Raw genomic sequence first — 17,934 nt, 5'->3', positions numbered from 1 at the left:
CCAGTGTGTGCTCCTGCTGATCCACTCTTCAGCTGATTCACTTTCTACCCCGCTCTCTGCCCTGGAGACTGACCTATGCCTCACCTCAACTAGCCCCTTGTCTTCTGACTTCCGCAGGGTTTGGCTGATGGGGAGCCCCAGCAGGAGACTGGAGGGAGGAGAGTGGAGGCAGGCCACTGTTCTCCTACCTTCTTCCCCACAGGGCCACTCTGGCTGGCTGGAGCCCCTGACTGAAGGCTGCTGCCTCTCTGAAGGGGTCTTTTCTCCAGGAGTCTTCTTCCAGGTTCTAGTAACTATTCCCCCTTCTCCAGGCCCAGGAGCTATTACCAAACAGCCCTGCTGATACAAGTTTCTTGATTCCACTACAGTCTTAACGCCTTTGTAAACAGTCCCTTTAAAAAGTCTTCCTCATAGAATCCGAATCTGAGTATGCTGCTTCTTGTTGAGACTCCCAACTGATGGAGACCGTCTATTACTTGCAGCTGAAAGTTGCCTAAGTGACACCCCAGCACTAGACTTCAGTTTTTAAAATTCAGGAAACATCACAATAAAGACAATTCCAGGACACTTCCATTCCAGTTTCAAGTGGAGTGAGTGTGTCTGTGGCTGATAGTTGGAGGAAATAAATGGCACATGCATGTGTGTTTTCTGGGTAGCCGTGCAGGAAGCATGTGATGAGAATCACATCTGAATAATCCTTAACAGTACATATTATACATTATATACACTTTTATTTACCATAACGCTATGAGCTAGGTCTCTTGGTTTTCATTTTATAGATAGGATCAGGTGAGGATGAAAACTGGGAATTAACTTCTCAAAGCTGCAACAAGGGGGTGAACCAGGAACGGAAACCAGATCTACTGACTCAAAATTCTGTGGTTTCCTCACTCCCCAGGGCTTGCCCTTCCCTCTGTGAATCAAGACCAGACAGGCAGGATGGAACCAAGAGGGAAAGGGAAGAGGCAGGGTGGATGTGTGGGTTCATCCTGCCCTTCCTATCCTCATTTGAGATTTTTCTGCAATTCCTTTAACATATAAGAAAAACTACATATGCTAGAAAAACCCAATCCAACAGCTTGCAGTATCCTGGGATTCCAGAATAAATACTGAAATTGGCAGGACACAGAGTGTTCTTCCTCTCGATGGGTCACGTGAGGACACTGCCTAATATCTCTCATGTGTGCATCTGGGAATATACAATATTTATGCGTCATTCAACCCTCAGATGCCTCTTTCTTGTGCCAAAAAGAACTGCTCTGTCCCCTATCTTCTGATCTGACCTAAAAATGTCATCAAAATCTGGCCCCAAAGACCTATAAATTCTTTTTAAGTGGAGGACTTCAGTATCCTCCCAGCCTCCTAAGAGAAGGGCTTGGATGAAATCATGCCAAGAACTGAGTAAGTGGGCGGGGTTTTTAGTGGAAACCACAGTGCTGTGGCCACATGTTCACAATACCACGGGGGTGGGAGGGTGGTCCTTTGGCCGGGATAGGCTGGAAAGCTATTTAACATTTTAACATCAGGGGAAACACAGCCCAGATTCAAGAATCAAGACCAAGTCATGAGACTCACTGGAGTCGAACTCTGGCATCAGCTCCGCCTGCTTCTAGGCAGCTGTGCCTTCACCTTAACAAACCACCCAGAACATGCTGACGTGGGAAAACACAGCAAAAGACAGCATTCCACAGAACTCCAGCACGTGGCATCTCAGGAAACTAACCCTTGAATTCAGTTTACTATCTCAATCTTTTCCTGAAATCTGCTGAAGGTGGTTTTCACCACTCCCATTAAAGGGGTAATAAATAATGTAGTAAAATTAATAACTCATCTTACAACCAATTACCAAATTATTGTGGAAACAGCCAGTTCTTATTGATATAGGAAGATATTCAAGACCTAGTTCTGGGTAGACAGAGAAATACAAATACTGTACAGTACCTCTTACACATGGAATCTAGAAAAGTCAAACTCGGAGTAAAAGAGTGGTGTAGAGTGGTTGTTACCAGACGATGAGTGGGGGTAAGGGGTGATGGGGAGATGTTGGTCAAAGAACACAAATTTCCAGTGGTGAAATTCTCAAGTTCTAAGGATCTAATGTACAGCATAGTGATTATAGCTAATAATACTGTATTATATACTTGAATTGATGTTTTCGAATTGCGGTGCTGGAGAAGACTCTTGAAAGTCCTTTGGATGCAAGGAGATTAAACCAGTCAATCCTAAAAGAAATAAACCCTGAATATTCATTGAAAGGACTGTTGCTGAAGCTCCAATACTTTGGCCACCTGATGTGAACAGCAGACTCACTGGAAAAGACCCTGATGCTGGGAAAGATTGAAGGCAAAAGGAGAAGAGGGCAGCAAAAGATGAGATGGTGGATGGCATCACCGACTCAATGGACATGAATTTGAGCAAATTCTGGGAGATAGTGGAAGACAGAGGAGCCTGGTGTGCTGCAGTCCATGGCGTCCCTAAGAGTCAGGCATGACTTGGCAACTGAGTAACAACAACAACACAGAATGTTGCTAACAGAGATCTTAAATAGTCCTACCACAAAAAAGAAAAGGTAATTATGTAAGGGGATGGAGATGTTAGCTAATGATATGGTTGAATCAGTTTGCAATATGTAAATTTATGAAATCAATACAATGGACATCTTAATAAAGCTGTGAGGGGGGAGGAACAGTGACAGTTAAGTGAAGCGTAAGCGCTCCATAAATGCTGCTACAGATAAAAAAAAAGGCCCAATACTGAGTGAAGAGGTAAGGCTGAAAAACAGGTTTTGTAAAAAAAAAGAAAAATATATCCATCAATATATGTGGTAAAAGACCTAGAGTCACAGATATATATAATGTCAACTGCTGTCTGTGGGTACTGAGTTTATAAATGATTTCTCCCTTTGTAATTTTCTGTATTTCTGCAAAACATATATAACATTGGACTGAAAGATCTTAAAAAAGAAAACAAGAGTTATTTCTGGGAAGTAACTTCATACCTCACATGGATTACTTATATCCTAATTTTGCTGATTTGTTCCATGACTGAAATTACTGGAGAAGGCTCACTGAAAGCAAGCACTGGGGAGGAAAAAAAAAAAAAAAAAAGTCCAGAGCAGCAAGAGGTACTTGTTTTAAAACAATGGGCCAAAATTTTTCTAAGAATTTCAGCTACACCTAGCCCTAAGCTGGGAGCAATCAGTATCCATTTTGATATGGCAGCTGTATCAGGCCTTAGAAGATGTTTAGAAGTATTTATTAAAACCTGCACCTAATTGAGAACTGAAATAAGGGGATCTTATTTCCACCCTTTAAATGTCTTTAGATTAAATGACTAGTCCTCCATCCTGAGCTCAATCAAGTTCTGGTACTTATTTTTTAAAAACTAGATGGATAGAGATTTCAATTTTCACAATGTATCACACACTTAAATTAGGCTGAAGACTAAGCGCACAGAAGGATACTTCTCTGTGCCCTGGGGAACATAAAGGAGGGAAAAATCTGAGCCAGTCAATTAAGGGACTCACCTTGCCAGCAAGATACCCTGGTACTCTTCCAGCTGTCTCATGAAGCTGGGGTTGGGCTTGGTCACTGTCCGTCTTTCCTTCACGTAGTCATAGGCTCGGTCCAAGTTCCAGCCATACTCCTTCATCGCATAGGCGATCACAGTGGAGGCCGAGCGACTCACCCCCATTTTGCAGTGCACAAGGCATTTAGATCCATGTTTCCTTGTTTGGGGGATTCAGGTAAGGAGAAAAACACAGTAGTGAGTACATTTTATCTTTTTTTGTTGTTTTTTGAGATTTTTGATGTGGATCATTTTTTAAAGTCTTTATTGAAATTGTTACAATATTGCTTCTGCTTTATGTTTTGGTTTTTTGGCTGTGAGGCATGTGGGATCTTAGTTCCCCGACCAGGGATTGAACCTGCACCCTGCCGCAGGTTAAGTTGAAGTCTTAACTGCTGGACCACCCGGAAAGTCCTTATAGTGAGTACACCTGAAAAGCTAGGTTCTTAATGTGTCCATGGCTCCTATCCGGACAGCCCTTCCACTTTCTTGCTATATAATTCACCCCACCTGAGTGCACTCGTGTGCACCTCTAATCACGTGTGTGGGGCAATCCTGGTGCATTCAAACAATAGTCAGTGTTAATATTAAGCCTCTTTAGTTCAGCAAATGTTTAGTTAAGCAAACATTTACTGAGCATTTACCATGTGTGAGACATTGTGCAAGGTCTGGGATGCAAAAATAAATAACAGGTTTTCCCTAGAGGGTAGGATTCACTGGGAGAAGTGGACAATTAAAATTCAGAACGGTAATTGCAATGACAGTTGGTCACAGGGCACAGAAGGAGAATTTTCAATTTAGAGACTGGACCCCATTTTGTGTGTGGCTGCAGGCCAGTCCCCTCGGCCCCAAGGGCACATTTCACGGCTGGCAGGCGATTGAGTTACAGGTTTGGTGGTGATTCATCTAATTTATCCAAATGCTGGGAGTTGCTTCCAGTTCCAGCAGGAGTTCTGTCCCAGGAGGAAAGCACAGACCAAATGAAACTGACTCTCCTCTTTACTCAGACGCAGCCCTGGATATTACTTTTCACAACACCACCACCCCTGCTGTATCTAGGGACTGGCTATATAACCCGGGGAACTGGACAGGACCATGTGATGCACCACATGGCTTTCTCAGCCAGAAGGGTGGCATGAATAACAAGCTGTTTGTTTGTTTCTTCTTTTTTAATGGGGTAGAAGAGAAAACAAAGTTACCATAGAGTGACACAAACAAACAAAACTCCTCAGTCTTATGCCAGAGCTAATCACCTTGGATCTGAACATTACTTGGTTATGCTAATTCTACTAATAACACAGTGTCTGGCCTGGAGTAAGCCTTCAGATGTTTGCTAAATGTATGAACAAACTTATGGATCTGCTGATTTTATCTGTCAGCTGTAAGAAGGATCAACATTTTAAAATCTGCAAAAAAGGACAGTTACTCTTATCACTAGCATACATGGGCTGGGATCCTTCCCAAGGGGTTATATCCCAATAAATTTAAAAATGAACATGTCAGCCCAACAGGGGAAATCTATTCAATCACTCACTCACTGTATTACAGTAGACACGCTTCCTTCCAGAAGCTTATAATCCTTTTGCTGGAGACAGAGACACATGAAAGAGTTAAGCACCAATGAAAGGAGGCATAAGGTTAAGTGCCAAGATGAGAGAGCCAGCCAGATAAGCTATGAGAATGCAGAGCGTGGTCTGGAATAATTTAAACAGCCTCATAAGAAAGGTAAAATTTTAGCGTCCTAATGGCTGGTGCGAGTGTGTGTCTCTGTGTACTCAGATGATCCCAAATGACTAGGAAATATCTGTTTTGCTTGTGGCACCACAGAGGTTTCATTTAGACTACAGCTGGGAAGCCACATCACAGTGACTCAGATGGAAGTTCAGACATGTGTTCTGTATTTTCCCATCAAGCTCTGACAACTTTAATACGCTGAATTTCAGGTCTTTGCCTGCAGGCAAGGAAGGTACTCAAACTTGGCCAATCTTAAGAAAAATACAATTATGAAATCCATTCCTATGAAAACATTTCTACATTTTGAGCTGGGCTTTTTCAGTGAATGGCTTCTACCCCAATTTCATCTTTCAGGTTCAGTGCTCGCCCCACCCCCTTACTTCAAGTGCTAGACTGTCCAGATTAAGCCTGGCATCACATTAGGACTCCTCAACTCACCCAAGTGTAGGCAGAGTCTGGAATTCAGGGCCCTGATTAGGGTTGAGATGTCCAAATGAGATGACCAGGGTGCCACTTAGGAGGCGCTCACTCTCAGATGCTGACCTATACTTGCAGGACACTCTCAGAGTACGTGTCTCTCAATAAATATAACGTGGGCACCTCCTGTATTTCCTTTCAACCTCAGCCCTGCTGGAATCAGCCTTTCTCTTCACTGGGACTGGGGCCATGCCTCGATCTTGAGCCTCTTTGCCTGTAACCCTGACCATTGCCTCATCTTTTCCAGTCCCCTTTCCTTAAGGGACTAGACTGCTCCTATAGTTGATGGACTGAAATGAGACATGATCTTAGGTTCAAGTCTTGTCTCCACCAGTTGTTACTTAATTTCTCTTTGAACCTCATCTCTGTATCCTGTCCTCCTCTGTACAAAAGGAAGACAGTATATACCTCTCTGGGTTTTGGCAAACAGAGGAGAGAATATGTATCAAGTACATGGCACACAGGAAGCATGCTATGAGTGGTATTAACATTGGGAATAATTTAATAAGAAGCTTCCACAGTACAAAAGTTTTTCAGGTACCTCTAGGAGATTGAGAGAATGGGCTCAAAGCTGGAGTATGGGAATGGGAATTCAGGGTAACTATGAGGAAGCATTTTCTGACCATGAAGGTCCTTAAGTGAGGTGTGGTATCATTCCTGAAGGAGGACTTTAAAAACAGAAGTGCTTCTTATCTGCCAGGGAGCATCTGAGTGTCACCACACCTGCAGGGGGAGCGTGGGCAACACGTTCACTGAGGGTTTCTTCTTTTGAAGGAATACATAGGACCGGCAAGGAAATCCCCAGGGACTTAAAAAAAAGTGTTGACATATTAATACTAATTAATACTAAACCCTAAATTAATACTGTGGAATCATTTCAGTAAAAGGAAGGCAACCACAGAAGGGCCAGACCGCAAATGTAAAGGACTTAATAATACTCATTGGAAAAGGCCTTGAGGCAGGAGAAGGAGGCAGCAGAAGATGAGATGGTTAGATAGCATCACCGACTCAATGGACATAAATTTGAGTAAACTCTGAGAGACAGTGGAGGACAGAGGGCCTGGCGTATTGAAGTTCATGAGGCTGCAAAGAGTTGGACACGACTTAGCAACTGAACAACAACAAGAAAAGTAAAAAGAAGGGGAAAAGATTTCCAAAGCTCGCTGTGTCTTTCTCCTTGATTTCAGAGAGAAGGATCTACTGTTCCATCTGTCTGGAGCAATTTCTATTCTATAACTTTCAAATGTCCTCACTGGCAACTTCAGAATTTCTTCCTTCTCTCATTTCTCTTTCTTTCTTCTCTCATTTCTATTTCTTTTGCTGCAGCTTGAGTTTATTTTCTCTCATTCTGTGCTCAATGGAAATAGCCAACATGAAATCATCTTCCAGGGGCTTCATCTACTTAAAGCAAAAGTATTAAGTCACTAGTCATCTTTTTCCCTAGGATTAAGAAATCCCAGTCTCCTTTTTTAATTTACTTCCTTTCCCTGAGTATCATCAGTAAGTTATCTACAGCTCTCAGGCCCCAGCCATGTGTGGTGCAAAAGGAAGAGGAGTCCGAATGTGCACGTGGGACCATGACTTACTTTGCTTTAGAGATGAATTTGTAAGTGTCATTCCAGTAAGCCAGGAGGTCCGTTGCCTCTTCATCATATACCCGAATGTTGTGATACTCAAAGACTCCTGGGAAGAAGTTGTCTATTTCTCGAGTGACATTCAAGATATAGCGAACCCTGTCAGGAAACCAAGAGAGAATATGAGCTCTACTACTGAGGCGAAATCCAATTCCCGGCACTGTTTTTCTTATTTAAAACTGGTTTACTCCTGAGGCTGAAATTAAGTACCAAACTATGGAAGAAAGCTAAAACACAAAAACAAAACAAAACAACCCTAAGAGGCTATACTTAATACAGAATCTGTAACAGGGTCCTGGGCATACCTGGGTCTCAGGGATTTAACTGAGAGAGAAGCCATCTACCAAGTTCAACATCTAAATTCCATTTTCAGTTTGTGTGTGGTTATACAATCTCATCTTTCAGAGTCTTTTGAAAATATGCGTTGCAATTTACTCCAAAGAATCAACTTGAAGCTGGTCATCTGACAAATTCTCTTCAGTCACAAAAATTATACCAGCAACAAAATTTATTCTGTGGAAGTCATGTGTATTAAATCAGATTATTAACATGTATCTTAAGAAAAAAAAAAATAGAAGGAAACATTTCCTATCTTTCTAAATGCCAGACTGTCAGCTTTTTGCTCTGTTACTCCCTTTAAACTACATGAAAGGCAAATGAGGCAAGGGCTGGGAGGGTCAGAGGAAAGTTGGACTTCAAACTCTCTCAGCTCTCAAGGCTGCATTCCTGGCTGCTATGACAGCAGATGTGTCTGAGAGTTCTTCCAGGCTTGCAGAAAATGGTTTCTGTATCAAAAATTTCCTCTGCCGTCTCTCCCACTGTGCAATCTCAGTAAATGCTTGGGTTTAATTTGCCAACGGATTATCTTTTTGCAGTGCTGTGTGGCCTTAAGACATCACTCTTGCCTAGTTCAACAATACAACAGTCACTCGTTTCTCTCTGTAGAAGTGACTTGCTTCTCAGAACCACACATGGACTTCTAGAAACCCAGTCTCTGAAGTCAGAGGAAGGACTACAGAAAGGGAGAGCCATGGCGAAGCAAACCCGTGGTGAAGGTCAAGCAACCAAAATTTTTCTGGGACATGATTTCAATCTGTTTTGACTGAGCATCAAAGTCCATCACTAGAAAGGGTTTTTTTTTCCTTTTTAATTTAAAAAGCAAGCTGGGCTTCCCTGGTTGTCCAGTGGTTAAGACTCCACACTTCCACTGTAGAGGGCACAGTTTCTATGCCCTGCTGGGGCAACTAAAATCCTGCAAGCCATGTGGTGAAGCCTGCCCTCCCCAATTAATTAAAAAATAATAAAAGGCAAGCAACATGCACCTGTGGAAAACACTTTAGAAGTTCTCCAAAAGGTTACCATATGATCCAGTAATTCCTCTCCTAGCTATAAACTGAAGAGAAGTGAAAACATGTCCACCCAAAGCCAAAAAGTGGGAACAACCCAAATGTCCATCAAATGATGAATGGACAAATAAAATGTGGTGTGTGTGTGTGTGTGTATCTCCATAAAATGGAATATTATTTGCCAATAAAAAAGCAATACAGTAGTAATATATGCTACAACACTGTAAACCTTGAAAATACAATGTTAAGTGAAATAAACCATTCTTAAAAGGCCACATATTGTATAATTTCATATAAATGAAATGTCTAGAACAGGCCAATCTATAGCAATAGAAAGGTTAGTAGTTTCTAGGAGTTGGGGAGGAGGATGGGAAATGGGGGTGACTGCTAAAGGGGCTTTCCTTTCAGGTTGGAAAAAATTTTTAAATGGATTGTTACACAGTTCTGTGAATATACTAAAAACCACTGAAGCACACACTTTAAAAGGGTGAACTATAAAGTATGTGAATCATATCTCAAAACTGTCAGAAAAGGCAAGCACACTTCTTATTTCATTTAAAATAAAAGTGAATAACTCTCTCATCCCCAGTCCCATACTTCAGTAAGGGATTGTAGCAGGACAGGGTTTCCCAGTCTTTTCATTATGGAAATCTAGGCATCCACTACCCATTGGAAACGGCACTCCTTGAATCTTCTTTGCCATTTCTGTAAAGGAGCAGCAGTTTACTTGGAGTTCTAAAGTCAGTAAATTGGGAGAAAATGGCTTTATTGTCAAAATTACACTTGAAAATCCCTTAAATCATTCACAGGGGCAATATACATGTTTTATCACAGATCCCTGAACTGTTAATTCTTCATCCATTTAAGATGAAGCACCAGTGAATTTAAAAGACAAGATCTAAGTAGATGTCTGAGCATCTAACCATACCTGTCTTTTCTCTGTGTTTTATAATTTATCCTTTTAAGTAGTAAATGACATAAACAGGTCTCATCTCCAGCTGGGGATCAGTCAAAGTATATACATACATGAATGATTCTAATGCATTTGGCAGGCAGTGCTCTATCAATTCAGATTTCTTAATTGAACACTGTATCAGGCGCTAGTTTCCTGCAGATCACAGTCTGTCAATTTTTCTATCATTCCTTCACATTTACTGGGCACCCTTTTGGTATAAAGCTCTAAGTTTGGTATGTTTCACACAAAACTAAGATATAGTCTCTGCTTTCAAGAACTACTGATTTAATCCTCATCAACTTAAATTTTCCAAGTTCTCTTTTATTTTCTTACCTTAAAATTAAGTAACCAGATTTCCATTCCCCTCCCCCAAAACTCTTTGTATGATCACTTGTCTTTCTTTCTTCTGAGGGAGAAGTAGAAGTATGCATTTAATCACGTTCAAGATACCAAAAGGCTGACTTGTAGCTGAGAAAACCGGCAGCCAGCAATCAGCCAGGGAGTCATCACTATCTCTGAGTTCAGTAGGTCTTATCTCTGTCCAAATGAAGAGTTAGCAAGACCAATGTCCAGACATGATTTTCTCTTCTCTTAATGTAATGATCTGATCTAAAGCTAAGTCTGATGGAAGAGTTAGGCATTAGCTAAGAAGTGAAAAGGAAGAATGGTGGCTTTTTGCTTGCTGAAGGTTCACTGTGGTCTCAGTTGCTACAAAGATAACCATACCACTTAGGAACACATTTCTTAATACAAGTCAGTCTTCTTGTTCAATTTTACATTGTTCATTTTATATTTATAAGCTACCTAGTCTTCATGCACCTTACTATAAAAGGATAGGGACTGAGACTTATTTTTCTTTGGATTCCTAGCGTCTAGCTGTGCTTGGCCTACAGAAATTGCTCAATAAATGTTGATTAGAGAGCTGTAAACCCAACACACGTGGTTCTGTGTACTCTCAAATAAAAACAGGAACCACAATTCAGAGAGACAGTAAAAAGATCAATGGTTGCCTGGGGTGGGGGTGGGAATAAATGGACAGAGCACAGAGGATTTTTCACGCAGTGAAGATACTCTGTATGATGCCATCGTGATGGACACACAGTCATTATACATTTGTCCAAAGCCACAGAAGATACAACACAAGAGTGAACTTTTACATAAACTATGGCCTTCAGATGACTGTGAGGTGTCAACATAGGTTCATGGGATGTAAAAAATGTACCTCTCTGGTGGAGATGTTGAAAATGGGGGGAGGCTACACATGTGTGGGGGCAGATTTGGGATTATCTCTGTACCTTCCCCTCAACTTTGCTGCAAACCTTATACTACTCTGAATAAAAAGGGGGGGAATCAATAACTGGGTTTGATTTTTAAACAGCATGAAAGGCTTACACATTGGTCTTTGAAAGACTTTCCACTGCAACAGTTGCTCTTTCTTGGGAGGAGGGGGATGAAACAGTGGGAGAATAGCTGTTTTAATTTTTATTAGATTACGCCCAGTAAGAACCAACTGGAAGCAACTCTCAAGCTTAAACTTCCTCACTGACACCTCTCGGTGGGGAAAATGCAAAGATAAAACGGTGATATTTGCCACCTGGGGGTGTCAGCAATTGCTCTGTGTGCTTACCCTCGGTTCTGTAAATCCTCTAAGTTGGAGGCATTCCATTCCGAGCCCTGTGGAGCCAAAAAGAGAAGGTTACGGAGAGAGAATTAGCAAATGGACCAAATACAATACTTGAAAAGGAGGTCTATGAGGGGAGAAGCAGTTTCTAAAAAGAAGGCCAATAACGGCTACCACGTTTCCTCTCTTTGTGCCAGGGACTTTATATGCTATCATATTCAGGTCTCACAGATGATGAGAGTAAGAAAGTTACCTTCATTTTTTAGAGATACGAAAATCAACCCATATAGAATTCAAACAATTTCTGCTCACAATCACATTTGCTCTACTTACAAGGCAGTTTTAACATTGTCACACCAATACCAAAACCAATAATGAAAATATTAAGATCAAATTTTCTTTGCATTTCTTTTTTTATTATATCACACTAAGGAGTACAATCAGAGTATATATTATGCTTAAGTTATCTGAATTAATTTTTTTCTATGAGGTTATCAATTTGATATACATGTGGGTTCATTTGCTCCTGCTTATATTCAATTTTAGGGTGTGTTTTTTCTTCCATGTTTTCCTTTTTTTTTTTTTGAATATACAAGACTTTTAAAAGGTTGAGAGTCAAAAGTTTATTAAAAAGTAAACTTGGAAGTCTCACTCCCACTCCTACCTCTTCAATCTCCATGGGAAACCATTTTTATTAGTTTGTGGCTTATTCTACCTATGTTGTATTTTGAAAAAATATAAGCAAATATATATTATTGCTTCTGACTTACACACAAGTACTGTACTACATCTACTTTTTTTGTTCTTTGCTTTCTTCACTTTACAACGTATCCTCAAACCCACTCTGCATCACAGTGCCACTTTCCCCATAGCCTTGCCAACAAAATGTGTGGTTAAGCTTTTGAATATTCTCTAAACTGATAGGTGTGAAATGTTATCTCAGTGTAATTTTCATTTGCATCTCTCTTAAGCGTAAAAGTGAGCAACTATTCAATGTTTTAGGTCCATTTTCTACCTTTGAGCTATCTGTTCACGTCTTTTGAAAAGGCAAAGTTTTTTAAAAAAGAATTTGTCTATTTCAGAATAATGCATTAAGTGGAATTTCACATTAGAAGACTCAAGTTCAAGTCCTGACTCCCCCTCTGACTGGGGGGCCTTGGGCAAACTGCTTAACCTGTCTTCACTTTCCTTATCTGTAAAATAAAACACTCCCCCGACTCTAGCCCTAGGAATCTAATGGATGGATACCTTCCCCTCAAACTACAAAGTTTCTCCCATTGCTTTTTCCATGTGAGAACACAAACAGCAATCCTGACTACGCTGCCACACTGATCTCAGACTACAGCCTTCAGAATTGTAATGTTTCTACTGTTTATACAGACTTCCCTGTGGCTCAAATGGTAAAGAATCTGCCTATGATGCAGGAGACCAGGGTTCGATCCCTGGGTTGGGAAGTTCCCCTGGAGAAGGGAATGGCAATCCACTCTAGTATTCTTGCCTGGAGATAGAAGCCTGGTGGGCTATAGTCCATGGGGTCTCAACAAGTCAGACACGACTGAGTGACTAACAGTTTATATGCCAGCACCCCTACCTTGCTCTCCTCCCACCACATTTCTCTCATTTTAAAATGGAAAACCCTCTCTCCATCCTAAATCCTCTAGACATTGTCTTTCTCTTCTTCCCTTCATGGCCAAGATTCGCCAGAAATATAATGCTCACTTTCTATAATTCCTCATTTCCCATGTATTTCAATCCAGAACACCACAGCTTCTTGCCTTTATCACTCTTGCTAATAACCTCTTCTAATTGTCTAAACCAGGTCACTTTGGTAATCTTACTCCACTGGCTTTCTATGAGTATTTTTCTTGATATGGTCATCACTCCCTCCTTATTTAGACCAGACTGGACAAATATCCAGCTTCATGCCTAGCACAATAAAGAGGATCATCAAACGTCTGTTGAATAAATGGTCAAATGAGATAAGTAAATGAAGCACTCTGAAAATTGTCAATTGTCACTCTAGCACTACCTTCGCATTACAAGTGATCTGTAACCTGGCCACTGAACTAGGAGACCTCAAAGCTGCTGTAGGAAAAGGTCAGTAAGTGATGGACAACTGATCTCTTCTAGAGACCAGGGCTCACTTGACTTGCTTTTAAAATAAACATGTATAACAGGTTCTTAAGACTTTGTGCTTAACCTTGGAAAACATTCCCACACCAAAGAAACAGGGAAGAAGAATAAAAACAGGACTTTCAAGGAGATAGAAGCCAAGCAATAAGGGTTGAGTGGCTAAACTGGAGCCAGGGAAATGTGACCACCTCACTTCTTAATTTAGAAATCTAAATCCCCTGCAGAATTCTGTCCAGCTAGATGGAAATAACCCTGACGTGATGGGAAGAGTCCACGGTTTATATCTACCAGTCCAGAGAAACTTCAATCTGACAATCTGAAACGACACATACCCAGAAACGAAAGAAATTAAATTCATCAGCTACTGACTCAGTGAGGCCCATAGTGAGTGACTTGGGCTCCGCTTAGGGCTGCTTCAGCTTGGAAGAACTGGAATCAACATGGTATTGATTTTGATGTAATGTTGATCATTACTTTTCTGTCCTTAATACCAATGCCATGCATATTTGCCTCCTGGGGTCCTCCACAAACTCAATCTTTTTTTTTTTCTCCATGTTTCTCAGGCTTACAACAACATACTTCCATGAGGGTTTTCACTAAGTTCTATGTAATTATGCTAAGCATATTTTAATTGTACAGAAGTATAAAATGAAATCTTAAAACTGCAATACATCTTAAAATAAGTTCACTTCCATCTTTCACTTTGGTTCACCCACATTGTATTCTGGCCCAAAGACTGAAGTGACTGATTTTTTTTTTTTTCAAATGTTATCCTTAGGAAATAGCCTTGTTGGGGACCAAGCGTTCTAAGCAAAATGTAAGAGGACAGCACATTTATGGCAAAGGAGGAGGACTGTACTGGGGGTTCTGCTAAGACCATATAGCTCAACATAGAATCCTCAAGGACTGGTATGCCTGTCCAAATCTTTATCATACCATAGCTACAGCGTCAATGCTGTGAGTCACGTTACTGTGGTATAAGCTCTACAATTTCTTCTTCTAAAAAGTTGATGATACACATCTCCAGTTGAGGGGCAAAATTCCTCAACAAGAGACTTACCTTAATGTTTCTTTGAAATGGACACTCTTATTTTAAAAGGATTTGTAATGTCAAATCTTGAAAAAGATAACTATCAGTGGTAAACTTCTGACTATTTTTTTATTCACGAACAAAACTACTGGTTGCCTGTCCAATAGCTCCGTGTTTCCCTTGTTTAACTAAGAAAGCTGCCGGCCTTTCTGCAAAGGATCTTAGTTCACATCTAGCATTTTCTCAGCCAAATCGGACAGCCTCCAGGAGAGCTGTTGATACTGAATTTGGTTGGGTAAAGGCTTCCAACTCAGAGGAGTAGTACACTCTTAAGGGTGGGGAAAAACTTTTTCTGGAAACACCCTGGCTTCCAACCAATCAACCCTGTCTTCTCGCAGCAGGTTTTTCTTTAAATTACGCTCTATACTTTTCTTGTCCATATCAGCTGGACACGTTTCCAAATAAACATCTCTGTGCAGTGCACTACAGAGCTGAGCATTCTTCTAAGGCAGGGGAGAATTCCTGCTGCCTCCCTTCACACAATCTGCTTGCACTCCAGGCATGGCAGCTATGAACAAGACGAAATGACTTTGCAGAAAATTAACACCACCACTTGCAGTTTGGATAAGACCTCTTTTTCCAAGTCAACTGCTGGGAAAGCCAGCGGAGCACAGACTCATTAGAGAAGAGATATGGGTTTGGACACAGGATGTGGCAATGCAAACAAAGGGAGGAAGCCATGAAGGAAGAGGTAAAATAAGATGTTTAGACAACCTGTTCATGCACTTATTTTGCTGCATAAGAGTTAAATTTCAGAATTCTCCAGTTTGAAAACTGCCCCCCCAAAAGAAAAATATTCACAAGGCAAAGAGCATGTCCATTTCAAGAAAACAGAATTATATCTGAAGCTGAATACATTTTCCCTTTTTCAAAAATATGCACATAGACATACATTAAAGAAGTAAAAATGAGCTAGAAGGCAGTATTATATAATGAAGGATAATGATGTTTGTCTCTCTTGGTGTTGATTAAATGTCGTTTATTGTCTTCTAAAGTTGTCTAAATTTTTTGCAATGAAACCGAATTATTTTTGTAGTAAGAGAAAAACCCAAGACAGAAGACTATGCCAATAATCATGAAATAATAGGATGAATCTATTGATACAAATACTCAAAGGCCTTTCTGTCTGATTAGGGACTAATTTGGGGAGAACTAGATTGTTCTTTCTGTTTAAAGTACTATTAACATGTATTTATATGTCCTAAAATAGTAACAGTTGAGGAAGAGGTAAGGAGAAGGTAGTTCCTGAGAGGGTGGCATCTGAAACACAGGAAAGTATATCTGAAATTAAACAGTTAGATAGTGACTGAATTTGACATTTATCATGTCTGCATCCTTTTAGGTATTAAGATTCAAGCTCAGTGGAAAAGCAACTCCAAGTTTATAGCTTTGGTCACTTTCTAACGAGTTATTTTTGGCTACAGGCACTTGCCTGTCATAAAAATTAGTCATGTTACATGGAGACAGTTGGGGGCAGGGTCCATTTGAATGAATGACTCATAAGTTTTCTATGGACAACACAAAAAATTCTTTCCAAGGATACAAGAACAGGGAATACTTAAACCCTCATAGAATTACACATAAAAGTCAGCAAAGCCAGGTGCTACACAAATGGAAAGGTCAATGACAGTTTTGCCGTATGATCTACATCCAGAAATGGCAACACACATTGGTCAAGTTAAAGTAATGGAAAAGAAGCTCCCCTCCCAGCTCACAGCTTTTCATGAGTAATTTCATAGCTATACACCCCATGAATCACTCGACAAGCACACACACTCCAAAGTGTCAACAAGTTAATTCAGGGCACAAGCCTTCAATGGCATGAAGTCTAACTGCTGGGTGAAATGAACTCATATTCAGGGTGAGATGATCCAGTTTAGTCAGTTCCTGTGCATTTATTCCTCTTCCCTGTTTCCCAGCTTCTAATCATTTCACAGCTCACAAATGTCCTTATCAGAGAAAGGAAGTGAAATTCAAACCAATCGATTTAGTTCCTTGTTAGCATTTTTAGTCAAAGTATGTGAGAACCGGAAATAAAAGTGAGGTTTTGGTGTTCTCCACTGACTTTAATTATCCTTGTTTATCCTTGTTCCCACTACCATGTACAGATGAAAACAAGAACTCTTTAACATTTGGGAGATAAATCGATCTTGGGATTTTAGAATCTTTCCTAATCCATCTGTCAGAGAGCTCTCCTTGGGCTAATTACAAGTCACTGAATGTCCAGCACCATCAAGAACAATTTTAGGTCACTGAAGATTTGGTAATCAAAAAGTAAGTGAGGGACTAAAAATGTAGCTACAAGGTTTCAAATATTTTGAAAGTCCAATAGTCTCTGTTAGAGGTAGTTTTCTGCTCTGTTCAGATGTATTAGACCTTAGACCCATTTGGCAGATGTGAAAGACTGACGTCCAAGGATCATTCTATTTGTATACACTGGACTGGTCTGCTTTGTGACTGACTATTACTTCCAACAGCATGAGATCTTTAACCACCCATGGGGAGAAAAAGCTCGATCTGTAGCACCTGCCAACTTCCTTGGTGTAAATTTTCCCACCACAGTCAACTGTTGTCATTGAGTAACTGGGAAGAAATGAGCAGAAGCATACCATTATATAACCTTTCCACCACACAACAGACGTAAATAACCTTTAGAGCACAGATAACAGTGAAATGTAGTCAAATAATTAGGAAGTGATGAGGTTTGGGTATTTATTACCTTTGTTTCTAACATAAGCTACATTTTATTTAAGTGTAATAAAATTTGATGATTGCCCCCCATGAGTTGGTAGGGATGAGCTTCAGCACACCCCTTTAAATTGGCCCTAAGCTTACCAAGAACACGTGCTCGAATATCTGTGTAGGGCTATCCATCTGACCAAGGATCACTATCATTTCATTATCTATAAATTCCTTGAATTCTCGCAAGTTGCACACCATTTGCATTTCCAGTTCTGTTCGTATCTGAAACAGAGATGACATAATTGTACTAATCTCCGAATGGTACCTCTGGACTTTCAATTGCTCACCATTTCCAGCCCCTCTCTTATTATTAATCTACCTCTAGCCTTGAACGATGAGGACTCAAGGTCTCTTACCTCTTTCGATGTGATATTCTCCAAATCCTTCTGCATCATAATCTCCCTTAATCTGGTTTTAATTAGCCTCTCTGTCCGCTCACGTTCAGTTGGTCTGAGAAGAGAGAAATGGTGATTTTTCTTAGGTAGGCAACTGACCAAGTTAATGAATGTGCCATTTGATTATGTTTCCAAATTGTCAGGCCTTTCCTTTTGTTACTCTTAAGTTTATATTTTGGAGGCAGGGAAAAAAGAAATTGATATTTTAAAAAGTTTCTTTTCAGAATGTATAGAATGTAA

The 17,934-nt window shown here is 40.4% G+C and overlaps 2 protein-coding genes across 21 annotated transcripts in view; one reads left to right on the top strand and one right to left on the bottom strand.

The window, feature by feature from the left end:
- LOC145542103 (uncharacterized) overlaps positions 1–8,352 on the top strand; it is a 32,068-nt gene extending 23,716 nt beyond the window's left edge. For 2 of the 6 annotated variants that reach the window (XR_014079587.1, XR_014079582.1), the window contains exon 4: positions 8,288–8,352. Coding sequence is in view for 1 of the 6 variants with exons in the window: in XM_081580265.1 (XP_081436391.1) it covers positions 118–343 (226 nt within the window). In the remaining 5 variants the exon portion in view is untranslated. Of the gene's footprint in view, positions 1–117; positions 574–2,177; positions 2,805–8,287 lie in introns of those variants that run through there. The other 4 variants (XR_014079583.1, XM_081580265.1, XR_014079588.1 and 1 more) reach the window with 3 other exon arrangements.
- SSH2 (slingshot protein phosphatase 2) overlaps positions 1–17,934 on the bottom strand; it is a 236,835-nt gene that overhangs the window by 15,757 nt on the left and 203,144 nt on the right. For all 15 annotated transcript variants that reach the window (XM_081580226.1, XM_081580228.1, XM_081580217.1 and 12 more), the window contains 5 exons: positions 17,656–17,749; positions 17,393–17,521; positions 11,341–11,387; positions 7,365–7,511; positions 3,527–3,727 (listed from right to left, as the gene is read on the bottom strand). In XM_081580226.1, the coding sequence (XP_081436352.1) occupies positions 3,527–3,727; positions 7,365–7,511; positions 11,341–11,387; positions 17,393–17,521; positions 17,656–17,749 (618 nt within the window). The remainder of the gene's footprint in view (positions 1–3,526; positions 3,728–7,364; positions 7,512–11,340; positions 11,388–17,392; positions 17,522–17,655; positions 17,750–17,934) is intronic.

The sequence above is a fragment of the Giraffa tippelskirchi genome, chromosome 3 (assembly GCF_054371585.1).
Source record: "Giraffa tippelskirchi isolate mGirTip1 chromosome 3, T2T-mGirTip1v1.2.pri, whole genome shotgun sequence".
Lineage (NCBI taxonomy): Eukaryota > Metazoa > Chordata > Mammalia > Artiodactyla > Giraffidae > Giraffa > Giraffa tippelskirchi.
This window is presented reverse-complemented; position numbering and strand designations above follow the sequence as displayed.